This window comes from Ovis aries, chromosome 15, assembly GCF_016772045.2.
Source record: "Ovis aries strain OAR_USU_Benz2616 breed Rambouillet chromosome 15, ARS-UI_Ramb_v3.0, whole genome shotgun sequence".
Classification (NCBI taxonomy): Eukaryota; Metazoa; Chordata; class Mammalia; order Artiodactyla; family Bovidae; genus Ovis; species Ovis aries.
The window spans coordinates 29,020,469-29,043,906 of NC_056068.1; the positions used below are offsets into that span (position 1 = coordinate 29,020,469).

At 55.9% G+C, this 23,438-nt stretch overlaps 1 protein-coding gene across 17 annotated transcripts in view; it reads left to right on the forward strand.

Moving 5' to 3' along the window:
- The window catches only part of PHLDB1 (pleckstrin homology like domain family B member 1), a 48,862-nt gene that overhangs the window by 23,541 nt on the left and 1,883 nt on the right, over positions 1–23,438 (forward strand). For 4 of the 17 annotated variants that reach the window (XM_027979260.2, XM_060399739.1, XM_042232705.1 and 1 more), the window contains 16 exons: positions 1,491–1,619; positions 1,980–2,135; positions 4,714–4,824; positions 4,995–5,084; positions 5,655–5,798; positions 7,397–7,570; positions 8,033–8,173; positions 9,527–9,667; positions 9,854–9,956; positions 10,437–10,481; positions 11,116–11,410; positions 11,505–11,595; positions 12,964–13,110; positions 14,717–14,833; positions 15,077–15,179; positions 22,974–23,059. In XM_027979260.2, coding sequence (XP_027835061.2) covers positions 1,491–1,619; positions 1,980–2,135; positions 4,714–4,824; positions 4,995–5,084; positions 5,655–5,798; positions 7,397–7,570; positions 8,033–8,173; positions 9,527–9,667; positions 9,854–9,956; positions 10,437–10,481; positions 11,116–11,410; positions 11,505–11,595; positions 12,964–13,110; positions 14,717–14,833; positions 15,077–15,179; positions 22,974–23,059 — 2,073 coding nt within the window. Of the gene's footprint in view, positions 1–1,490; positions 1,620–1,979; positions 2,136–4,713; positions 4,825–4,994; positions 5,085–5,654; positions 5,799–7,396; positions 7,571–8,032; positions 8,174–9,526; positions 9,668–9,853; positions 9,957–10,436; positions 10,482–11,115; positions 11,411–11,504; positions 11,596–12,963; positions 13,111–14,716; positions 14,834–15,076; positions 15,180–22,973; positions 23,060–23,165; positions 23,344–23,438 lie in introns of those variants that run through there. The other 13 variants (XM_042232703.2, XM_042232702.1, XM_027979262.2 and 10 more) reach the window with 13 other exon arrangements.

A 23,438-nucleotide genomic window follows, 5' to 3' on the forward strand; every position in this document is an offset into this window, starting at 1 on the left:
GGCTGAGGAGCCTCTCAGCCTGAAGACCTCCTCTCAGTTGGAAAAGCCAGGGTGTGGCCTCCATGGCCTGTTGGCAGTTTCCTGCACAGAGGAAGGCAGGCTGAGTTCCAGCCATCGTCTGTCTTCCCTCTTGAGCAGAGGGGTAAGGAGGTCAGTGGTGGTGGCATGGCCGGGGAGGCTCTCTGCCACCCAGTGGCTACCCTCCTGAGTTTTCCTCTGGGGCTTCCCAACTGCAGATACTCCAACCAGAGGGTGGGAAGAAGGGATAGGCCTCTTCCCTATAGGGCATCGTAGGCTGAGTCCAAGCCTGGGGAGGTGCTTGGATCTCAGAAACTGGCCTCATCATGTCCCCCTCTTCTGGATGGGGATGGGAACCTCATGGATCAGAGGGGTGGGTAGAGGAAACAGGAGGACTCCATGGTGATGCTCAGCATTTTAGCAGGAACCTGCTAGCCTCATTTCTCATTGCCCTGGCATTGCCTGGAGGTGTGGACTTTGCCTTCTCTCTGGGCCCAGTTATTTGAGGTGGTGTGGTGTTGGAGATGGTGGTAGCCACGGTGACAGCAATGGAGAAGGTTCCCTTAGCTGCCCCCCACACACACCCCCGCCCCGGCCCCGCCCCCAGCCCCAGCGCCAGCCCATGGCCCCACTCTGGCTTTGGAATCCGTGATCACAGTCTCTCCTCTGCCTGTCCTTCGGAGGGGGTGACTCACCAGCCCCTCCCCTCATCCCCCTTCCCGCCCTCAGAGGTGTCATCTCACCCCAGACAGAGCCATCCACCTCCTCTCTGTACCCACTCCTGGGGCTCCTATTACCATGGCGACGGCCGAACTAATTGCAACCCTCATCCTGCTGAAGTTCAGGCTGCAGAGCCAGCACCCCACCCCCACCCTGGGCAGGAGTGGGGGAGGCTAAGGGGGTTGGGTTGGGGTCCCCTCCGCTGCACTGCCGTAGCTTTAACATCCTCGGCTCGCAATTCACACCCAACTCCTGGATTTAACCCTCACCAATTCTACCCTTTTTTTCCAGGGCTAAATTTTGGTCTCTGGGCAAGTGGGAGAAGGGGAGGGGCAGGAGCTGAAGGCTCCAGGTTTGTGATGTGGAACCAGCTTTGGCTTTGAGCGGTTTGGAGAGAAAACAGCGGGCCTCTTCGTAGGACCCACCCCTCGCCAAACCTCTCTAGTTCAGGGGACTCCAAGAGACCAACATTTCTGCCCGGACCCACACCCTTGCTTCGGACACCGTCGCCTGCACCTGAGTCCGGTCTCGCACCCCGGCTCCTTGCCTTCCCCAGGCTGCACCTCCTCCTCTTGGCTGTCTCCTCTTCCGATCCTGCTGCTTCCCCGACCCCACCCCGCCTTCTCTGCTCCCGCCCGCCCGCCCCGCGCCCCGCCCCGCCCCGCCCCGCGCCGCCGCGGCCCAGGGCCGGAGTTGAGGAGTGTGTGTTCTGTTTCTCCCCTGTGCCCGCCCCCTCCGCCTCCGGCGACCAGGAGAGGGCGGAGCTGGCCGCGGGACGGAGGCACCTGGAGGCCCGCCAGGCGCTCTACGCCGAGCTCCAGACGCAGCTCGATAACTGCCCCGAGTCAGTGCGGGAACAGTTACAGGAGCAGCTGAGAAGGGTCAGTTTCACCAGCCCCCCTCCCCGCCCCCGAGGGCCGCCCGCCCGGAAGAGAGGAGCGGTGGGCCGGGAGCGCCCGGGCCCTGCAGTACCTGCCGGACGCCAGGGTCGGTGCTGTGGCTTGGAGGGGACAGGGAAGGATGGGGGTTTGGGGATGGAGGTTCTCCTTTCTGCTGCTGCAGGCCGCGCTGCCCGGGAAAGCGGCAGGGCCGAGCGGAGGAAAGAAGACAGGGTGGGGGCAGGGCCCCTCCTCCGTTTCCCCGGGTCCAGCCCCCAGATCTCTCGCCTCTGTGGCCTGGCCTTCCAGGCGCAGAGTGGGATCGTGAGCACCACCCGACCCCCTTTGTCACTGTCATTCAAGGAGGCCGAGGCCCTGGAGACGGAGACGAAGCTCTTCGAGGACTTGGAGTTCCAGCAGCTGGAACGGGAGAGCCGCGTGGAGGAGGAGCGCGAGCTGGCGGGCCAGGGGCTGCTCCGGAGCAAGGCCGAACTGCTCCGCAGCATCGCCAAGAGGAAGGTGCGCCCGCCCCATCCCGGGCACTGCCGGCTTAACCTCACCTGGCTGAGCCTCGGTCTCATCCTCTGTAAAGCAGGAACAATAACAGGCTCTTGTGAGCATTAAAGGAGATGATGTATGTGGAAACAGCATAGGATGTGGTGATCATAGTAAGCACTCAGGAAACAACAGTAGCCGTTGTTCAGAAGCTCAGACACGCGAACCCCACCCCCTCCCCTGGAAGGTGGATGGGGCTCACATTCGGAGCTGGGCACTGGCTGGGCCGGGAAATGAGAGATGGAGATGGAGGACGAGAAGGAGGGGGCTGAGGAGGAGTTGCCCCTTGTGGAGCTCTCTGTCGGATGCTGAAGTGCTGGGACACAGACCTGAGATCTGGATATTAGAGCCAGCCCGGGGTCCTAGAAAGGCATCACTTGGGTTCCAGTCACAGCTCAGCCCTGGTTCAGCTGAGCTGTGAAACAAGGGGCTTGGGTATCGCAACTGTCTTGGTCAAGTCTGGTGCTTTAGTTGCTATAAAATCGACTCCTGATCTCAGCCAGACCTGGACAGGGTGATGGGCGAGGATGTGTTAAGCAAGAGTCAGGAAGATGTGGGTGAGGAGACGGGCTCGGGGGGCCCAGGTGTGTTTGTGTACATGTGCACTTTGCCAGGCTGGAGAGAGTAGGTGGGAGGTGAATGCAGTGAGATTGGGGGAAGGGTGTCAAAAAGTGGGGCTTGATGGCTAGTCTGAGTTTGGTGGAAAGTGGGGGAGTCACTGAACTTCCCCCTGAGTCCAGATCCCTTGCTTCACTCCCTGAGCTGCTCTGCTTTACAAATGCATTTACCTATCAGTGAAATGAGCATAAGGGCACCTGCGTCATAAGAGAGTTAAGTGAAGTGATACATGCAAAGCATTTACCAGTGTTTTTCAGTCCTGACAGGTTCTCAGTAAATGGCAGATCTTGCCCGATTACCACTTGGTCTGCTTCAGTCTGCTCGGACTGACCCCAGATTTAGTACAGCTTCCTTCTTCCCTCCTTTCTCTCCTATGTCTTGCTCTTCGTGGTGCTAGTTTAAGGCCTCCTCTTTCAGGAAGGCCTCCTGGGATAAACACAGCTCATTTCTACTAGCCCCCATCCTTCTCTCTCACTTAATATCTTTTCATTCCCTTGGCACAAGATTGTTGAGCCAGGCACTACACTAAGCCCTGTTGGGGATATGGAGACAGAAAAAACACTGACTTTGTCCTTGGATCAGACAGCTAGGGTGGGATGGTGGTGATGAGAGATACATATTCACCGGTATAGGCTGCGGTCCATGGGGTCCCGAAGAGTCGGACACGACTGAGCGACTCCCCTTTCAGTTTTCACTTTCATGCATTGGAGAAGGAAATGGCAACCCACTCCAGTGTTCTTGCGTGGAGAATCCCAGGGACGGGGGAGCATGGTGGGCTGCCGTCTATGGGGTCACACAGAGTCGGATACGACTGAAGTGACTTAGCAGCAGCAGCAGCAGTAATCCAAGGCAAATGGTGATATGGAATAATTTGAGCATAGAGCAAGGGGCAAAGAAATTGAGGGATAATCAGGGGAGATGTTGGAGAGAAGATAGCATTAGGTCTGGTCTTGGAGAAGTAAGCTTCCAATGGGTGGAGAAGACAGGGCAGCATTCCTGGAAAAAGGCACTGTATAAGGCTGGCCTGGGAGTGGACACCTGAACCGCCAATGGTACAACAGGGCCAAGCTGCGGGCATGCCAAGGGCTCAGGGTGGGAGGGAGGCTGGAAAGCAGGTCCAGGTCCAGGAGCCCTTCAGTGCTGGCCGAGGGGTTTTTGCTTTATCCTGTGATTAGTGAGAAGTCGCTGAAAGATTTTGAGAAAACTGATCTACCCTTATTCATGGATTTAAAGAAAATTATTCATGTAATATACATTCTGGGCTTTCCTGGTAACTCAGATGTAAAGAATCTGCCTACAAGGCAGGAGACACAGGTTCGATCCCTGGGTCAGGAAGATCACTTGGAGAAGGGAATGGCAACCCACTCCAGTATTCTTGCCTGGAGAATTCCATGGACAGAGGAGCCTGGTGGGCTATGGTCCATGGGGTCGCAAAGAGTTGGACACGACTGAGCAACTAACACAACTAACATACATTCCAAAAAGGCTAGAAAATTCAGACAAACAAACGAATGAACCTCAAAGGCCATTATAGAAAGCTGTTTGTGGGGCGGATCAGAAAGGTAAGAGAGCGGAAACGGGCTGGTGAAAAAAGTTGAGGCCAGGAAAGTAGGGGGCCTGGCTTGGTGTGGTGGCAGTGGGTTGGGGGCTTGGGGTCGGTGCAGGACCATTCAGCATCTCCAGGATTCAGGACCTGTTGACTCTGGGGGCCGGGGGATGAGGGGTTTGGGAACTTTAGTTCTGGCCGGTATGCCTGGTGGCCAGTAAGAGGAGGAGCTGACCACAGCAGCCTGCGTTTTCTGGGGGTGAGTGGCTGAGCGGAAGTGCTGGTTGATTCCCTTCACCCAAGCCCAGGGCCTCTGGGCAGGAGAGACAGCCAGGCCTCACCTTGGGCTGCCTCACCCATTGTTCCCATCCTCTCTAGGAGCGCCTGGTGGTCCTGGACAGTCAGGCTGGGCAGATCCGGTCCCAGGCTGTGCAGGAGTCTGAACGCCTAGCCCGGGATAAGAATGCCGCCCTGCAGCTGCTGCAGAAGGTAGCCCTGTCAGACTGGGAGTGAGCGGGGAGGAGGGCCGGTGCGGGGCTGGGGGAGTGGGAGGTGAGTGCAGGGTGCTGGGTGGAGACTGGCCAGCCATGTGGGATCCCCCTTTATTTGGGGCTCCTTGCTTCATTCCCACTCCTGATTCTGCCGCTTTGGACTTGCAGGAGAAGGAGAAACTGGCTATGCTGGAAAGAAGATACCACTCGCTCACAGGTGGCCGGCCTTTCCCGAAGACCACGCCCACCCTCAAAGAGGTAACATGGTTGGGTCAGCCCCAGCCTCATGAGCCCACGGGTCTCCTGGGAGGCTCTGGAGAAACATGTGGCACCTTCGCCCCAGGGGCTGAGGTCTAGTGTGGGGACGTTTTCCTGAGCTGGAGAGATGCAGCAGGAATGGCTCTGAGGTCTGGGATCGGATCCTCCATGGCCGCCAGCTGCTGCTTTTCAGCTACCTCTCTGGCTCCCAGGAGCCTGCTGATCTTACCGTTTTGGGTGACTGCATATATCTGGGGGATTCAGGAGCTGTGGGTGGGGAAGATGGCAGCTCAGGATGGGGCCGGGCAGACCCAAGTTGAGGGGAAGTGTATGGATCTCGGGGTCCTGATCTTGGAGCTCCCTGGGCTTCTGTCTAGAGCTGGGCTGTGGGCTCAGACGTGGGCATTGGGGCTCCTTCAGTCTTTCTCCCCTGAGTCTTTGCACGCCTGGCGTGTGAGGTCCCACCTCATGCCTGGCTTTCCGCCTCATTGCACAAGCAAGTTAGGCCTCAGGTAGGGTGGCTGGGCTGAGTGTGAGGGGCGAGGCCCCTCACCCGTACCCTCTCTGTAGGCTGACCTGCTCATCTCCGAGTCCTCAGAGGTGGGGCTGGGGACGGCAGCTCTGGGCCCCTTCCCAGAGTCTTCTCAGGCTGGGGCCTCCTCTGTTCTCTTAATCCCACCGGCTTCCACTCAGCTCTGCCTCAAAGCACAAGAGGTAATCACAGCTCACTGCCTGTCTGCCTGCTTGATGAGCTTCTGCCCGCGACTCCTCCCACTGGCCACGCTGAAGGGCACGTGGCAGTAATCCTTTGGCCAGAGTTTGTGGTTCCATAGGTGCCTGGGCAGCTCATGCAAAAATCAGAGCATCAGTTTGCACATGTTCAGCATGCCATTCATCAGTTGCCACAACACACTGGACCTTCCAGCTCATTTTCCTGTTCTGTGACCCCTGGAGGACAGTCTGCCTCTGGAGCTAGACCAGGGTGGGCTCCCCTGGGTGGGGCAGGCTTAGGATCCTGGGCTTTGATTCCACATGCATTTTGGGTGCCTGCTGTGTTCCCCAGACCTGGATAAACTCAGGATTTTAAGGGTATGCTCAGGGAATACGGCAGTGTGTGTCTTTCTAACCCATGATCTACCGTGTGAGCATCTTTCCAAGTCCTAGCCTTTGCACAGTGGGCCTGTTTATCTGCCTGGGCTTGTAACTGCTCCCTGCTCAGGTCTCTTTCTCAGGGTCCACCTTGCTCAGGCCCTCGTGGTGCCTCCAGAGGACCCACGGGGATGGTGTGGCTGGTGCTCAGTAGTGCATGTGTGTGCCCCACTGGGGATGCCCAAGGTGTTGGAGACAGAAGGGTTCTCTGGGAGCTGGGTCCTGATTCCCGGTGGGCTCGTGACTTCTTCATCTACCCCTCGTCCAGGGCAAACCCAGGAATGGGTGATCAGGGGGCCCATTCAGGGCCCATCCAGGCCCTGCCGCAGGGCCTGGATGCCAGGGCAGCCTCATAAGTGGAGGTCAAGAAGAGCCTTCTCTGGAAGTCCCAGTGGTCAGGACTCTTGCTACCGAGGCTGTGGGTTCAATGCTTGGTCAGGGAACTAATATCCCACAAGCTGTGCAGTGTGGCCAAAAAAAAAAAAAAGACTTCAGATAGTTCTGCCTGCCCTTTTCTGCCCTCCCCCCAACCCCCCTGACAGCCCTCTGTGGCCACAGTGAGCTCCCCACCCCTGCCTTGGATTTTGTGTGGAATGGAGTGTTGGCTCTTTGGCATTAAGTGTGGTGTCTGGTGCCTGGCGGAGTCCTGTTAACCTGTTCTCTGCCCGTCCCTCCCCTCGCACTGGGCGCCCTAGGAGTATGTGAGCCTGGCAGAGGTTCTCCACCTGAGCTCCCGCTTGGACCCCCATGCTTCTGCCACTTCCCCCAGCGCACTCGCTCAGCCCCTGCCCGACAGTGAGGTACCAGCCACCGAGTGAGCCCACCTGTGCCCACGGGCCTGCTCTCGGGTGCCCTGTGTTTCCCCAGGGTGTGGGGCAGGGGGTGGGCAGCAGGGTCTGTTTTCAGCAGTGATGGAGAAAGGCCGCTGGCATAAGGGGAGTTAGGAGCGGTTCCCTCTCTTGCTTTCTCAGCTCCTGAGGGCTCGAGGAGGAAAGGCCTTCTGCTCCAGTGTGAGGGCCTCCTGCTGAGAAGACCCTGGCTTTCCTGGGCTCTGCAGGCCTCCTTGGCTCCGTGCTTGAATCCTACCCTTGGGCAGGGCCACCTCTTGGGTTCCAGTCCCATTAACCTCTTGTATTCCCTCCCGCATCCGGCCTTCCCCCAAGTACGTGACGCTTGAGCAGCTAAAGGCGATGTGGGGCACCTCGCCAGTGCCCACGGCCCCTGCGCTGGGCCTGCCTCCCTGGGCCCCTGCCTCCCAGGACCTGGTTCCCACCACCTGTCTTCCTCCCGCGCTGCCCTCTTCCTCCTCCTTCGCTTCTGTCACGCCTTCGCCCCAGGTTGGTGGTCTGTGTCCCTGCCGCCCGTGCAGCCCACTCGCGGTGTGGCTCTGTGTGTGCTTGCCCCCCATGCAGTGGTGTCTCCGCCCTCGGCCAGCCCCAGGGGCGCGCTGTGTGCCGGGCGGGCTGCGGCTGGCTGGCCTCGTGGTTGGCGTAGTCCGTGTCTGTGGTCTGGGAGCTGTGCCCCGTTTCTCTTTGCCTTCAGCACGTTCGTGGCAACGGTTTCTCACTGTGTTTTCTTCTCTTTGTGCTCTCCTTTCTCCCATCCTCCCCGTTTCCCTTGCCTTCCTGTCTCCCCATAACGGCCTGCCTTTACCCTTCCTCCGACCTGGCCCTTTCTTCTCCCTTTCCTCCCTCCTCCTCCTCTCTCCGCTCCCCTCATTTCTTGATTTCCTGACCTTTTCCTCTCTGTCCTTGCCCCCCAACCCTGTCCCCTGTCCTCCTCCCCCGTACCCTCTCCAGATGGAGAAGCTGCTGCTCCCCACAGTAGACTTAGAGCAGTGGTACCAGGAGCTGATGGCCGGGCTGGGGACGGGCCCCGCTGCCGCCTCCCCTCGCTCCTCCCCCCCGCCTCTGCCTGCCAAAGCTTCCCGCCAGCTGCAGGTAACCCCTCCCTCACTGCCCAGCCCTGCTCCTCTCGGCTCTGGGTACCTCCTTCAGACCCTTCAGCTGCACAGATGATGGGGGATTAATCCAGCCGGTGCAGCAGGGGCCTCTGGACCCCGAGCAGGAAGTGAGGGTCCCCTCGAGGGCGGCCGTCCTGGCCCTCGGGGCATGGAGGGCCAGCCTCCCGAATCCGAGGGTGATGCGCTGGATGGTCCGACGGAAGGGGGCTCTGCGAGCGGCAGGGCCTGTGCGGCACTCAGCACGCTCACTCTGTCCTAGGCAGCTCTCACACCGGAGCTTCTCGCCCAGTCCTCACACGCTCCTGAGCCTGTTGCCCCTGGAACTTGTGTGTCCTGGGAGAGTCGCTGGTCTTTGTTCTCCTGGTCTCCCCAGGGATGACTCTCGGAGACAGGAGAGAGTGGGTCAGAGACTCTCAGATGACGGCCTTGAGTTCATGCCCCGGACTCAGAGTCGCCATGAGGGGTCTACTGGAGCCCCAAGCAAGCTGCTGACCGTGGTGTGGGGCAGGGTGTTCAGGCAGTCTTCTGCCCCAGGTTCCACTCCAGTGACCGGCCACGGTGCCTGATCAACCCCCTGCCCCTGCCCACTCAAGATTCGTTCCTAGAGTGAAGACATGGCACCTCGAAGACCGGTCTCAGCTGAAATTCCATGTTCCCTTTAGAAGGTGTTGGCATGGCCCTTCTATTTTGTGCCCAGCTGGGTTGAGGTTTTTACATGTTTTGATTCACGCAATCTCTACCACAGGCCTTTGAGGTAGATAACGAGAACTCTCATTTCACAGATCAAGCACTTGGGGCCGCAGCAGATAAGTAATCTCTCCAAGGCTGCACAGCTAGGAAGTGGCAGGGGCAACACGGAGAGTCAGGGTTCCTGACTCCAAAGACTGCTGAGAGGGAGGCTGGCAGTTATTTAGCCTAGCCCTGCCCCCTCCTTCTGCAGATAAGGAGGCCGAGGCCCAGAGTGGGGAGGTGCGTGGCCCAAGGTCACCTACGCCGTTAGTTGGCAGAGCTGGGACCAGAGGGAGCCTTGGCCTCCAGTCGGCCTCCTATAGAACTCAGCCTGTCGGTGTGAACTCCTCATGTGGGTTGATTTACAGTCCTTTCTACCATGCGGGGTTGGCCCCAAGGAGGAACAGCCTGGAAAGGAGGCTTGGCAGCCGCCAGGAACGTCTGCCCACTGGGCTGGCCCCCAGTGCTGCGGTCAGCGAGAGACTGAGGCCTCAGGGGCCTGGTGCTGGGCACCTTGGATCCCAGCCCGCTCAGTGCCATGGGAGTGATGCCCGGTGGGGGAGCCGGAGGTCCCTTAGCAGATGCCACCTCGCCCCTCCAGGTTTACCGCTCCAAGATGGATGGCGAGGCCACCAGCCCCCTGCCCCGCACCCGTAGTGGGCTGCTCCCCTCCTCCTCTGGCTCGTCTTCCTCCTCCTCCCAGCTCAGCGTGGCTACCTTGGGCCGCAGCCCCTCACCCAAGGTCTGAGAACAGTGGGTGGGCTGCGTGTGGTGGTGGTGGTGGTTGAGGGATGGGTTTGGAGATGGCCACACTGGGGAGGGACCACAGCTATCCACGAAGCCTTGTGGGTGGGCGGGTGTCTTCTGAGCCTCAGGTCCCAGTGCCCCGTTTCCTCTGCCACCCCCCCCCCCCCCCCCACCCCCGCAGAGCACTCTGCTCGCCCAAAACGGCACCAGCAGCCTTCCTCGCAACCTGGCAGCCACATTGCAGGACATTGAGACCAAGCGCCAGCTGGCCCTGCAGCAGAAGGGTGAGTGGCCGCCACACCAGTCCACTTGCTGTCCCAGGGCCCCTGGACATCCGCCACACCCTGTCACCCCAGCTTATCCACGCCCACACCCTTCCCAGGATATGTTCCCTTTACATGGGGAGCAAAAGGGATCTGGATTAGAGACCTAAAGAAGAGAGACTCCTGGAGGTTTATTCAAAGGCTAAGGGGCAGGGGACTCAGGGTAGCCGGGCTGTGGCGTCTTTTCTAGAGAGCCCAGCAAGTAAGGGGAGTGCTTGTTGACCTGAGTAGAACTAGACATTGCCCTGTCTGGAGGCAGGGGGTTGGACTTGACGACCTCCAGGAGTGCTTCCCTGACACGTTAGTTCGCGGGAACACCCAGGAGTGCCGGTTGCTCGTGTGCATTTTGGTTGTTTCGAAAGCCCATGTCTGTGCCTCTCTCTCCTCTCATCCCCTCTGTGTCTCTGCCCTGCCCTCTGCCTGGGGGGCCCCCCACTCCAGTCGAGTCGCTTCCTGCCGAGCCCCTCCCAACCGACGACCCAGCAGGTAGAGCGTTGGTCACTGAGGGCATTGCTTTGGCCGGGCGACCCCTGCCCGGGCCTCCGCATGATGGATTCTGCCCAGGCCCCCTCTGCCCGCGGGCAAGACCCCCAGGCTGAGCTGGGCTGGGGTGTCGGGTTGGCCTTGTGAGCTCTCCTGCCGCAGCAGAGCTCCGCCTCTCTCCCCTCCCTCCTTTCCTGCCCGCTCCTGCTTCTGCATTGCCGCGGGGTGTGCACTGATGAGGGTGCTGGGCTGCCGGCACCCCTTCCTCCCCCCAGCAGCAGGGTTGGGAGCATGCGCCCTGCCCACCTGTTCAGGCCTGGGTTGTGAGCTGGAGCCACCGGGCCATCATGCCCGCCGGGGCGCCCCCCGGGCAGGTTTGGGGCCCGTGTGGACTCAGCGTGCGGTGAGGATGCTGAAGCCAGACTGCACGGCTGTGGTCAGCTGTGCGGGCGATGAAGCCAGGGCAGCCGGACCCAGAGCTGTGGGGGCTTCGGGGAAGCTGGTGGGGGGCGAGGGGGCTGCTCCGTGTTACCTCTCCCCGCTCGCTGCCTCCCTCCGTCTGTTAGTGCTGCTGGTGTCCTCCCTGGCTGGGTGGGGTGCCCACCGTGACATCCCCCATCCCCCCCTCCACACTCAGGACAGCAGGTGATCGAGGAACAGCGGCGGCGGCTGGCGGAGCTGAAGCAGAAGGCAGCGGCTGAGGCGCAGTGCCAGTGGGACGCCCTGCACGGGGCGGCGCCCTTTCCCACCGGGCCTGCGGGTTTCCCGCCGCTCATGCACCACTCCATCCTGCACCACCTGCCGGCCTCGCGGGAGAGAGGCGAGGAGGGTGAGCACGCCTACGACACGCTGAGCCTGGAGAGCTCCGACAGCATGGAGACCAGCATCTCCACGGGGGGCAACTCTGTCTGCTCCCCCGACAACATGTCCAGGTACCGCCCGGCTGCTGATGGGTGTGGCCTCTGTCCTCCCCACGCCGGGGCCTCCACCTCCACCAGCTGCCTCCTCCCCCGCCTCCCTCCCCAGTGCCAGCGGCCTGGACATGGGGAAGATTGAGGAAATGGAGAAGATGCTGAAAGAAGCTCACGCGGAGAAGAGCAGACTGATGGAGTCGAGGGTGAGGCAGACCTGGGCCCTGGGGCTGTCCTCTGCCCGCTGGGGGCCTCCGCCCCTCCCGAGGCCTCTTCCCCACATTGTTCTCGCCACAGTCCCTGAGGAAGAGAGTGTTTTCCAAGCCTAGGTTCCTCAAGTTGGGGATCAGGAGGCTTGGCAAGATGACAAGTTTCACAGCCCTTAGGAAAAGGGGAGGAGCACGGTAACCATTGTCCAGCTGTGAATTTCCTGCACGGGAACTTCCAGTCTTTGTCTGTTCGCTTCTGGGGACCTTTGGCCACCAAGAAAATTTTGATGCCTGTCTACCTGAGTGCCAGGTCACTCCTTTTGGAGATGGTTGGGAATTGGGGCTTGAAGGATGAGGACAGAGAGAAGGCAGATATCCAAGCCAGAGCAGAGGTGTTGGCTGCAGGCACGTCACAGTCCCTGCCGGTGGACCTGGGCTGGGACACAGCCAGGCTGGGGAAACCATGCCCAGGGAGGAGGCTGAATAAAGAATCCTGAAGACTTTCGGTCTCTACTATCCGGGGCTCTCTCTGTGTCTGGAGAGGAGAGTGGGGCCCTGGGAGCAGGAGACCAACCGGGGAAGAAAGCCTCTTTATCTTAAACTCCCTTGAAAGGAGGGCACATTTGCAAACATCTCTTGGCAAAAGGAGAAAAAGGAGATTTCTCTAAATTCTGAGCTGGGAAGAAATGGTAGATGGGAGTTAGTCATGTGAAGGTTGTTACCGGTGTTGAAGACATACAACATCACCTATGTGCTCTGTATTTAATAATTTGTTTTAATGACTTAAAATCTTTTGATAATGGCTTTTATAAGTTCTTTTTTTTTCCATAAAATTTGAAGGTCAACTATGAATGTTTGGAGTTTCAAAGGGCCTTCACTTAGTGATTAGGGCAGGATTGCTGAATCCATTCGATGTCAGAAAAAGTTGTTTCAATAACCCATGTCCTAGGAATTCAGATACAGATTTTAAAAGCCCCTCCCCTTTTTCTTTAATTGAGTGCTTCCATCCTGCCAGCATCAGTGACGGACATTTACCTACACGATTGCATTTAATTTTCCCTACAGTCCAAAGGAGTAGGCACTCTTGGCCGCATCTTGTAGAGGTTTAGGGAGTTTGGCGGCGTCGGGCGCTCACAGTGGTGATAGAACCAGGGTTTGAAGGCAGGGTGGTCTCACTTTAAAGCATTTACCCTTGTCAGCACGGTCCCTGGAGTGGAGGGTGGGCTTGGAGTACCATGGCCCCTCAAACCAGGCTGCCCTCTGAGGTGGGTGTCTCCTGTAGCTCTGGCCCAGCCCAAGGAGGGGTGTTGGGGGCTTGGAGTTAAGAGGGCAGCCATGGGCACTGAGCCCCAGCCTTGGGTGCAGGAACGTGAGATGGAGCTGAGGCGGCAGGCCCTGGAGGAGGAGCGGAGGCGGCGGGAGCAGGTTGAACGGAGGCTGCAGAGCGAGAGCGCCCGGAGGCAGCAGCTCGTGGAGAAGGAGGTCAAGATGCGGGAGAAGCAGTTCTCGCAGGTGAGTGGGTGTGGGGTTGGGGTGGGGCTGTGGAGGGGTCTGGATAGCCCAGGGTACCCACGCTGGGCGGTGGAGCCTGTTCTCTCTAGGAAGTTTTGCCCAAGCAGGATTCTACCTGCGACTTGCTTGGCTCTGAAGAACAGGACCCACTAGGGTCTGTTCAGGCTGGTGTGTGTCTGTGTGTCTGTGTGTGTGTCTGTGTGTGTGTGTCTGTGTGTGTGTCTGTGTCTGTGTGTGTGTCTCTGTGTGTGTGTGTCTGTGTGTGTGTGTCTGTGTCTGTGTGTGTGTGTCTGTGTGTGTGTGTGTGTGTGTCTGTGTGTGTGTGTCTGTGTGTGTATCGGGTTGTGGGGGTGTGGCAGGCCACCCTGTAGAGATGAGGGTCTGCGCAGGCCTTCCAGAGGTGGGAGCCGTGTCCAGATCAGGGTCTCCCCTCGGCCTCTCTCCGGGGCCTCGTGGGTCTGCCCCATGTCCCTTCCTGCATCCCCGTGCCCTCCTGCGCCGAGTGTTTGGTGTCTGTCCTGGCCTCACTGCACCAGACCTTTTGGCTCTCAGCCCCACTGCCAGCGGCTAAACTCACCCTGACTTGTGGTTTACATCTCCAAAAGAGAATTGTAGCAGCTTCTCCCTGGGACCAGAACCCCATCCTTACACAGAATCCAGCCCAGGTGTGTTTCATTACCCGGGAGCCTTGAGCAGAAGAGTTGAAGGCAGAAAGAGAAATTAGGTTAGGCAGGAAAATCTACCTGCATTTCCAGGCCCAGATCCTGGGCCCGTGGGAGAGCCCGTGAGACTCAGACAGGCCATCCCTTCCTGTGGGTTCTCCATGGGCCTCCCCAGGGGTGGGGGGTCCTACCCCACAGTGACCAGTGAGTGCAGCTCCTTGATTTCCTAATGATGCAGCAACATAAATTCCAAGGGTTAGATTGTCTGATTTGAGAATTCAGAAATAATGAGAAACTCTGGGAGTTTCGCCTCGGTGCTTGGAATCTTTGTCGTATGCCTAGTTCCCCTTTCCTGTCTCTGGTCTCTCAGGGACTCAACTTCTCTACCCGCTGCCCTGGGGCTCAGGTGGGGCTGCAGAGGCCACCAGCTTTGGGAAAGCCAGTGGAGTCGGCTCATCATTTCCGGGCACCTCCGGAAAGTTGAACGTTTTGTTTCTTCTTTAAATAATCTATGGTATTTCCTTTTCATACCATTCTAACATTCTTCCTAGAAATGAAGAGTAGGAAAAAAATTCCTGTTGACTGAAATTGTCTAGTTCAAAGCCCTTGTTTACACATGAGGACCCAAACAAAGCCCCCCTGGGAAGGCCAGGCTTTGTACTGGGCTTTTCTTCCAAGACCGCATTCTTTTGCTTTGTTGCATTCAGGACAGGAGGGGCAGGGACAGGACAGGGGCGGCTGTGTCTGGGAAACTGAGGCATAGAGCCTTTCAGCAGTTTGCCTAGGCCTGGCTGGAGTCAGCACAGGCGCACCAGGTCCCTGCTTGGGCCAAAGCCCCATGAAACCAGAGTGACAGAGTAGGGGTTCAGGACTGGAGCCGAGGGACCTGGGAAAGGGAATGATGGGAGGGAACAGTCCCTACTCATCCTGCTCTCTGTCCTCAGGCACGACCCCTGACCCGCTACCTGCCAATCCGGAAGGAAGACTTTGACCTGAAGACCCACATCGAGTCGTCAGGCCACGGTGTGGATACCTGTCTGCACGTGGTGCTCAGCAGCAAGGTACAGGCATGTGGGGCTCTGGGGGGCTTGGTGGGGACCCCACGGTCAGAAGACCCTCCTGGGTCCTTGGAAGAGTGGCCTCAGCTCCTGCCCTAATACCAGTGGTCTCTGTCCCGGGACAGGCGTGCTGGCTTGAAGAGCCCCGCTGTGAATATAGGCACAGGTGACCGGCTGACATTGCTGCTCAGAGAAGGTTTAGGGGGCTGTGCATTTGGGTCCTGCCTCACCCCTGCCTCCCACCAGGTCTGCCGTGGCTACTTGGTCAAGATGGGCGGCAAGATCAAGTCATGGAAGAAGCGCTGGTTTGTCTTTGACCGGCTCAAGCGCACCCTTTCCTATTACGTGGGTGAGTTCCCCCTAGACTGCCCTGGGGCTAGGACCCCTGGGCTCTGTCACCCAGAAGCTTCCAAGTGGGGGCCAGGGCCTTGAGCTGGGTCTTGTTCTCCTCTCTCTGAAAATGTACAAGGCTCACCTCGTTGGCTTTGTTCAACCATTCATTTTTTTTCCAGCAGTATTACTGAGCATCTAGTAAGTCCCAGGAAGTATCTTAGGCTCTGATGATAAGCAAGGGGGCCACAACCCTCCCCCCTGGAGCCTGTTGCTGGGACACAAACAGTGAACAAAGAATGATGGGGGTGCTGTAGGGCACCCCAGATGCTGTGCGTGCATGGAGTCCTGTGGATCCCTCTTGGGCAAGTTCCCACAGAGACTCTGAGATAAGCAGCTGAGCATGCCTGGGGGCAGCACCCCCCAGCTGTCCTGCTCTCTCAGCACTCTGCACCCAGCCTCCAGCTTGGTTTCCCAGCCCTGGAGTTCCCTCTGGACAGTTCCCACTTGGAGGCTAGAATGTTATATCATAGCCTCGTCAGGACAGGCTGTGCTGCAGAAACAACCCCATCCTAAGATCTCAGGAGCTCAGAACCAAAGTTCCTCTTACTCCTGATCTGTATCCATGTTCGTCATGGGTTGGTGGGGGTCTGCCCCGTGTAGATTCTTTCTCTGCTTCAGAGCATGCCTTTCTGGAATGCTGCTGGCTGCAGTGGCAGAGGGTAAAGAGAAATGTAATTGGGTTTGCACTGGGTTAAATTCCCCAGCTGGAGTCTGTCCCCAAGTCACTAGCGGGCCTGTTCAGCTAGTCACCCAGCCCCACCCAACCACAAAGCCAGGAGAGCCGTCCTGCTCAGTGCCGGGAGGGAAAGGGCCAGAAGTGTGTGGTGCTGGAGTCCTGCAGCCTGGGGCACCCGGCTTCCCCCCCGAACTGGTCCCCAGACAAATGCCGTCTCTTCCAGGAAGCCCTCCCCGCCCACCTGGGCCCTGGGTGAGGGGAGGCTTACGGGTGTCCCCATGTTTCCACCTAGGGTGGAAATGGACTTTGTCAGGCCTGGGAGGACAACTCCATCTTAGGCACGTTGAGGTTGAAGTGCCCCTGGGGCATCTAAGGTTATGAGAAGGGTCAGGGTTAGAGGCAGAGTGAAAGTCGAAGCTGTTGGACTAATAATAATGACGATGGTAGCAGATCATACTTACTGCACACGTGTATGGCCAGATGCTGTGCTCAGCCTTCCACATTTATCGTCTCATTTAATCATCATCATAATCTTGTGAAGGAAGCACTGGTTTTACACCTGTTTTGCAGATGAGGAAAATTAAGCACAGAGAGGCTAAGTAACTTGCCTAAGGTCTCTCAGCAGCTGAGAGGCAGAGCTAAGACTGAGCTTGGACAGTTAGACTTCAGAGAAGAGGGAGAGACAGAGCTGCACCCCAGGGCAGGGCCACCCTTGTGAGGGAGAAGGAGAAGGAGGCTGCAGTAAAGCAGGGTGCAGGAGGCGGGAAGTCACAGGCCAGGTGCTGAGCTGGCGCTTGGCATGTGTGACCTTCCTTCATGTCTATGAAACCAACCTGGGAGGGGAGGGCAGGGCAGAAATGGAGAAGGCAGAGGAGTGGATGTGTGCCTGCCAGCAGGGGCTGTCATGGAATAAAAAAAAATAATTTACGGAAGAAATTGAGACATTATGGTGATGATGGACACTGCAGAAAGGCCAAGGGTAATGTGCACCCAAAGGCCATTCGATTCAACGATTGGATCTTGGTGAGAGAACGGTTTCCACTGTGTGCTGGGCGGGAGCCAGATTGCACACAATCCATCGAGGATAGGTAGGCGGCGAGGAAGCGGAGGCAGGAATGTGTTACTATTTCCAGTGAAGGAAGAGCCAGGAGAGAACAGAATGCTGCCGTTCTCCCTGGCCTTCCTGGATCCTGCTCCCTCCTCCTCCGTGAAACCCCTCCCTTCTACAGGGTCCACATCAGAAAGCACCTCTGTGAAGCCCCGCCTCACTGGGAGTGGTTCCTGCCCTCCTCTGGGTAACTCCTGCGTCACACAGGGTCCCTCTGCCATGTGACGTCAGCGCTGGGCATAATGATGTCACGACAGGTCCACGTGTATTGTGCCAGACACTGTGCTGAACCCTGGGAGTGTGTCCTCTCGCTTATCGCCCGTGAGCAATCATACCTTGGAGCCCTAATCATACCCAAGTCACACAGCTAAGTGGATGTGTGTCTGTGCTTTCTTCCCTCCTAAATCGTGGGCTCTGACTTCTTTGGATCCCAGTTCCTTGAACTCGTTTATTCTGCATCAGTTGAGGACCTGCCTGGTGCATAGCAGTCCAGATCAGAGGAGCTTGACCTCTGAACAGATAAAGGAGGGTTCATTAATGCTTTATTACTGTTGTTCAGTCACTAAGTTGTGTCTGACTCTTTGTGACTCCATGGACTGCGGCACACAAGGCTTCCCTGTCTTTCTCTATCTCCTGGAGTTTGCTCAAATTCATGTCCATCGAGTCAGTGATGTTATCTAACCTTCTCATCCTCTGCCGCCCTCTTCTCCTATTGCCTTCTGTCTTTCCCAGCATCAGGGTCTTTTTCAGTGAGCTGGCTCTTTGCATCAGGTCGCTAAAGAACTGGGAGTTTTAGCTTTAGCATCAGTCCTTCCAGTGAGCATTCAGGGTTGATTTTCTTTAGGACTGACTGGTTTGATCTCCTTGCTGTCCCAGGGACTCTCAAGAGTCTTGGTCCAACACCACAATTCAAAAGCACCAGTTCTTCAGCACTCAGCCTTCTTTATGGTCCAACTCTCACACCCGTACATGACTCCTGGACTATATAGACCTTTGTTGGCAAAGTGATGTCTCTGCTTTTTAATATGCTGTCTAGATTTGCCATAACTTTTTTTCCAAGGAGCAAGCATCTTTTAATTTCCTGGCTGCAGTCACCATCTGCAGTGATTTTGGAGCCCAAGAAAATAAAATCTGTCACTGTTTCCGCTTTCTCTCTGTCTGTTTGCCATGAAGTGATGGGACCGGATGCCGTAATCTTAGCTTTTTGAATGTTGAGGGTTTTTAAAATTTTTTATGAATTTATTTATTTTCGTGCTGGGTCTTCAATGCTGCGCAGGCTTTCCGTTGATGGCAGCGAGCAGGGGCTGCTAGAAGCTGCACAGACTTACTGTGGTGACTTCTCTTGTGGAGCATCAGCTCTAGAGCTCCCGGCTTCAGTAGTCGTGGCTCCCAGGTGCCAGAGCGCAGGCTCTAGTCAGTTGTGGTCCAAGGGTTTAGTTGCTCTGCGGCATGTGAAATCTTCCCAGACCAGGGATCGAACCCGTGTTTCCAGCGCTGGCAGGCGGATTCTTCACCACTGAGCCACCAGGGAAGCCCTGAACGTTGTTTTAAGCCAGCTTTTTCACTCTCTTCTTGCACCTTCAGCAAGAGGCTCTTTAGTTCCTCTTCACTTTCTGCCATTAGGGTGGTATCATCTACGTATTTGAGGTTGTGGGTATGTCTCCCAGCAGTCTTGATTCCAGCATGTGATTCAACCAGCCTCACATTTTGCCTTACGTACTCTGCATATAAGGTAAATAAGCAGTGTGACAGTATACAGCCTTGTCATACTCCTTTCCCAATTTTGAGCCAGTCCATTGCTCCATGTCTGGTTCTGGCACTTCTTCATCTGCATACAGGTTTCTCAGGAGACAGGCAAGGTGGTCTGCTATTCCCATTTCCTTAAGAATTTCCCACAGTTTGCTGGGATCCACACAGTCAAAGGCTTTAGGGTAGTCAATGAAGCAGAAGCTTTTCTGGAATTCCCTAGCTTTCTCTATGATCCAGCGAATATTGGCAATTTGATCTCTGGTTCCTCTGCCTTTTCCAAACCCAGCTTTTACATCTGAAAGTTCTTGGTTCACATACTGCTGAAGTCTAGCTTGAAGGATTTTGAGCATTACTGTACTGGCATGTGAAATAAGTACAGTTGTGCAGTAGTTTGAACATTCTTTGGCATTGCCCTTCTTTGGGATTGAAATGAAGACCTTGTCCAATCCTGTGGCCACTGCTGAGTTTTCAAAATTTGCTGGCATATTGAGTGCAACACTTTAACAGCATCATCTTTGAGAATTTTAAATAGCTCAACTGGAATTCCATCACTTCCACTAGCTTTGTTTGTAGTAATGCTTCCTAAGACCCACTTGACTTCACGCTCCAGGATGTCTGCTCTAGGTGAGTGACCACACCATTGTGATTATCCAGGTCATTAAGATATTCAGTTCAGTTCAGTCGCTCAGCCATGTCCGACTCTTTGCGACCCCATGAACCGCAGCATGCCAGGCCTCCCTGTCCATCACCAACTCCCGGAGTCCACCCAAACCCATGTCCATCGAGTTGGTGATGCCATCCAACCATCTCATCCTCTGTTGTCCCCTTCTCCTCCTGTCCTCAATCTTTCCCAGCATCACGGTCTCTTCTAATGAGTCAGCTCTTCACAGCAGGTGGCCAAAGTATTGCAGTTTCAGCTTCAACATCAGTCCTTGCAATGAACACCCAGAACTGATCTCCTTTAGGATGGACTGGTTGGATCTCCTTGCAGTCCAAGGGACTCTCAAGAGTCTGCTCCAACACCACAGTTCAAAAGCATCAGTTCTTCAGCACTCAGCTTTCCTTATAGTCCAACTCTCACATCCATGACTGCTGGAAAAACTGTAGCCTTGACTAGACGCACCTTTGTTGGCAAAGTAAGGTCTCTGCTTTTTAATATGCTTTTTAGGTTGGTCATAACTTTCCTTCCAAGGAGTAAGCGTCTTTTAATTTCATGGCTGCAGTCACCATCTGCAGTGATTTTGGAGCCCAGAAAAATAAAGACAGCCACTGTTTCCATTGTTTCCCCATCTATTTGCCATGAGGTGATGGGACTGGATGCCATGATCTTAGTTTTCTGAATGTTGAGCTTTAAGCCAACTTTTTCACTCTCCTCTTTCACTTTCATCAAGAGGTTCTTTAGTTCTTTTTCACTTTCTGCCATAAGGGTGGTGTCATCTGCATATCTGAGGTTATTGATATTTCTCCAGGCAATCTTGATTCCAGCTTGTGCTTCCTCCAGCCCAGCGTTTCTCAAGATGCACTCTGCACATAAGTTAAACAAGCAAGGTAACAATATACATCCTTGACGTACTCCTTTTCCTATTTGGAACCAGTCTGTTGTTCCATGTCTAGTTCTAACTGTTGCTTCCTGACCTGCAGACAGGTTTCTCAAGAGGCAGGTCAGGTGGTCTGGTATTCCCATCTCTTTCAGAATTTTAATGTTTACTTATTTGACTGTGCCGGGTCTTGGTTGCAGCATGCAGAATTTTTTAGTTATAGCATGTGGGATCTTATTTCCTTGACCAGGGACCAAACCTGGGGCCCCTGCATGGGAAGCTCAGAGTCTTAGCCACTAGATCACCAGGGAAGGGCAGTCTCCTGAAGGAAGGTTCAGATTCAGCACTGTAAGTTCTGCAGAGCAGCACCCGTGCTGCGGGGGCATGGGGGAGCACAGCTGGGCGCCGCAGTGGTGATGTTCGCAACAGGTGCTGAAGGTGACTTAGCAGTTTGCTAAGGGAATGTGTTGGAGGCCATTCCAGTGTCAGAAGAGTGGATTGATAAGGGCCCACGAGAAGCTCAGCCTGGCCAGAGAGACCCGGGGTTGGTGCCGGGGAGGGAAGCGAGGCAAGGCTGGAGGGACGTGTTGGCACCAGCCTGTCAGGGACCTTTGCCAAAGCCAAGGAGGCAGCGGGTTCCAGTGAGGGAGCTGGCAGAGAAGCCCGTGAGCTGAGGCAGCAGGATTTGATTTGCTGTAGGAAGCTCCCCCCTCGGCACCAGGGCAGGGGTTTGAGGGGCAGGGGTGGGACGGGGCAGGTGAGGAGGCGGCAGCCCGACCCAGGACCCCTGCCTCAGGCCTGAAATGATGGGATTGGGGGAGGGTGGTGCTGCCACCTGAGTTTAGTGACTCGGGCTTGCTGCCCAGAGCTGTGGTGCCTGCTCGGTGTCCGCCCCCAGACAGGGTGGCCAGGCCTGTGCTCGCCCTTGCCAGCGACCCGTCCCTCCCATCCCAGCGGGTTTACCCACCTCCTTCCTGGCACCCCGACCTCCAGATGCTGTATGCTGCCTTCCATGTTTTTACTGTTTGAGTTGAATAGATAAATGCATTCATGTCGTTCAAAACTCAAGACAGTAAAAGAGAATTACATCCCCTCTGACTACAGGTAACTACACTTATTAATCTCTTGTGTGTCCTTCTAGAGTTTCTTTAAGGGAACATAAACATATGCAAACACGTATTCTTACCCCTTTTCTGGATCATGAAGATCCCCTGGAAAAGGGAATGGCAACCCACTGCAATATTCTTGGGGCTTCCCTGGTGACTCAGATGGTAAAGAATCTGCCTGCAATTCGGGACACCTGGGCTTGATCCCTGGGTTGGGGAGATCCCCTGGAGAAAGGACTGGCAACCCACTCCAGTACCCTTGCCTGGAGAATCCCATGGACAGTGGAGCCTGGCAGGCTACAGTCCATGGGGTTGCAAAGAGTTGGACATGAGTGAGTGACTAACATTTTTCTTACACAAAAGGTAGCACCCAACACACTCCTTGTTTTCCTGCTGTTATCTTAGAGGTCTTTCCATCTCAAATATATCAATGTCTAGAAGTTGATATCCAGATGTATTTTATAGATTTTAAAAATATATTTTTTCTAATTTATCTAAAAACTATTTTTAGTCATGGATTATTTGAAGTGTGTTGTTTGTTTTTTAAATATTTATCTGGCTTCACTGGGTCTTCATTGCGGCATGGGGGATCTTGTTCCCCACAGGGATCGAAACTGGGCTCCCTGCGTTGGGAGCACAGACTCTTCACACTGGACCGCCAAGGAAGTCTTCGCAGATTTATTTCCAAATGTGTATATCAGATACTCGTTATTCTGTTGAATAGCTAGGTGTATTTCATCACATGGCACACTCTGCTCAGCCGCCTCCCCTTGATGGACACTGGGGTTGTTTCTAACCTTTTATGACTATAATTACAAGATGGTGAATCTTGTAAATGTTTTCTTTTGTACATGTGTGGGGCTTCCCCGATAGCTCAGTTGGTAAAGAATCCGCCTGCAATGCCAGAGACCCCGGTTCAATTCCTGGGTTGGGAAGACCCCCTGGAGAAGGGATAGGCTACCCACTCCAGTATTCTTGGGCTTCCCTTGTGACTCAGCTGGTAAAGAATCCCCCTGTAATGCGGGAGACCTGGGTTTGATCCCTGGGTTGGGAAGATCCCCTGGAGAAGGGAAAGGCTACCCACTCCAGTATTCTGGCCTGGAGAATCCCATGGACTGTATAGTCCGTGGGGTCGCAAAGAGTCGGACACGACTGAGTGACTTTCCCAGAGAGAGAGGTACAGGTGTAAGATAAATTTTCCAAGTGCTAAAATTGGCTCAAAGGGCAAACACCTTTCTAACTCTGGTCGAAGAAGCTGAGTCATTCCGAGAGGCTCACCAATTTATGCCCCCCGTCAGGTTGATTATACTGCCCGTCTCCCCCCAGAAGTGTCACCAGCATGCCGTGTTTTGTGTTTATTTTTGCTGCATTGATAGGTGAGCAGTGGTATCTCAGGGGAGTTCTGATCTGCCTCCTCTGTCATTCTGGGCAAGGCTGAACACTGATACATAATCTGGGCTCTGTTTCGGAGTCCTGGGAGTCACCCCACTTCCCCGGGTGGGACGTTCTGTGTCTGCTGAGCTTGACCTAAAGCACCACAGGCCAACTGAGCCCAGCCCGTCTTCCTTTGCAGACAAGCATGAGACGAAGCTGAAGGGGGTCATTTACTTCCAGGCCATCGAGGAGGTGTACTATGACCACCTTCGCAGTGCCGCCAAGGTGAGGGCCAGCTCTGGGGAAAGAGGCCTCCAGCCTGCTCACTTCAGAGGCTTGGACCCCTTTCTCATTCTCTTGTAAACTTTCTCTTCCTCTCTCCCTCTCCCAGAAGAGGTTTCTGAGCTTCACTATGGTGACTGAGGTACCCCTCCCCACACACCTCTAACCAGAACTACCGCGTATTAACGCCTCCTGGCCCCCTGGCCCCTGACCCTTCCTTGACTCTCCCCTAAGTCCCTCCCCTCCCCACCGGCTGGAGTGTGGAGTACAGCGGGGGCAGAGAGCAGGGAGCCCCTGTGAGCTTGAGGGGGCTCGCTGGCCTCCTGGCCCTGAGATGCCAGCAGGCCATCTCCCTCCATGGGGGCGGGCCGTGCGGCAGGGA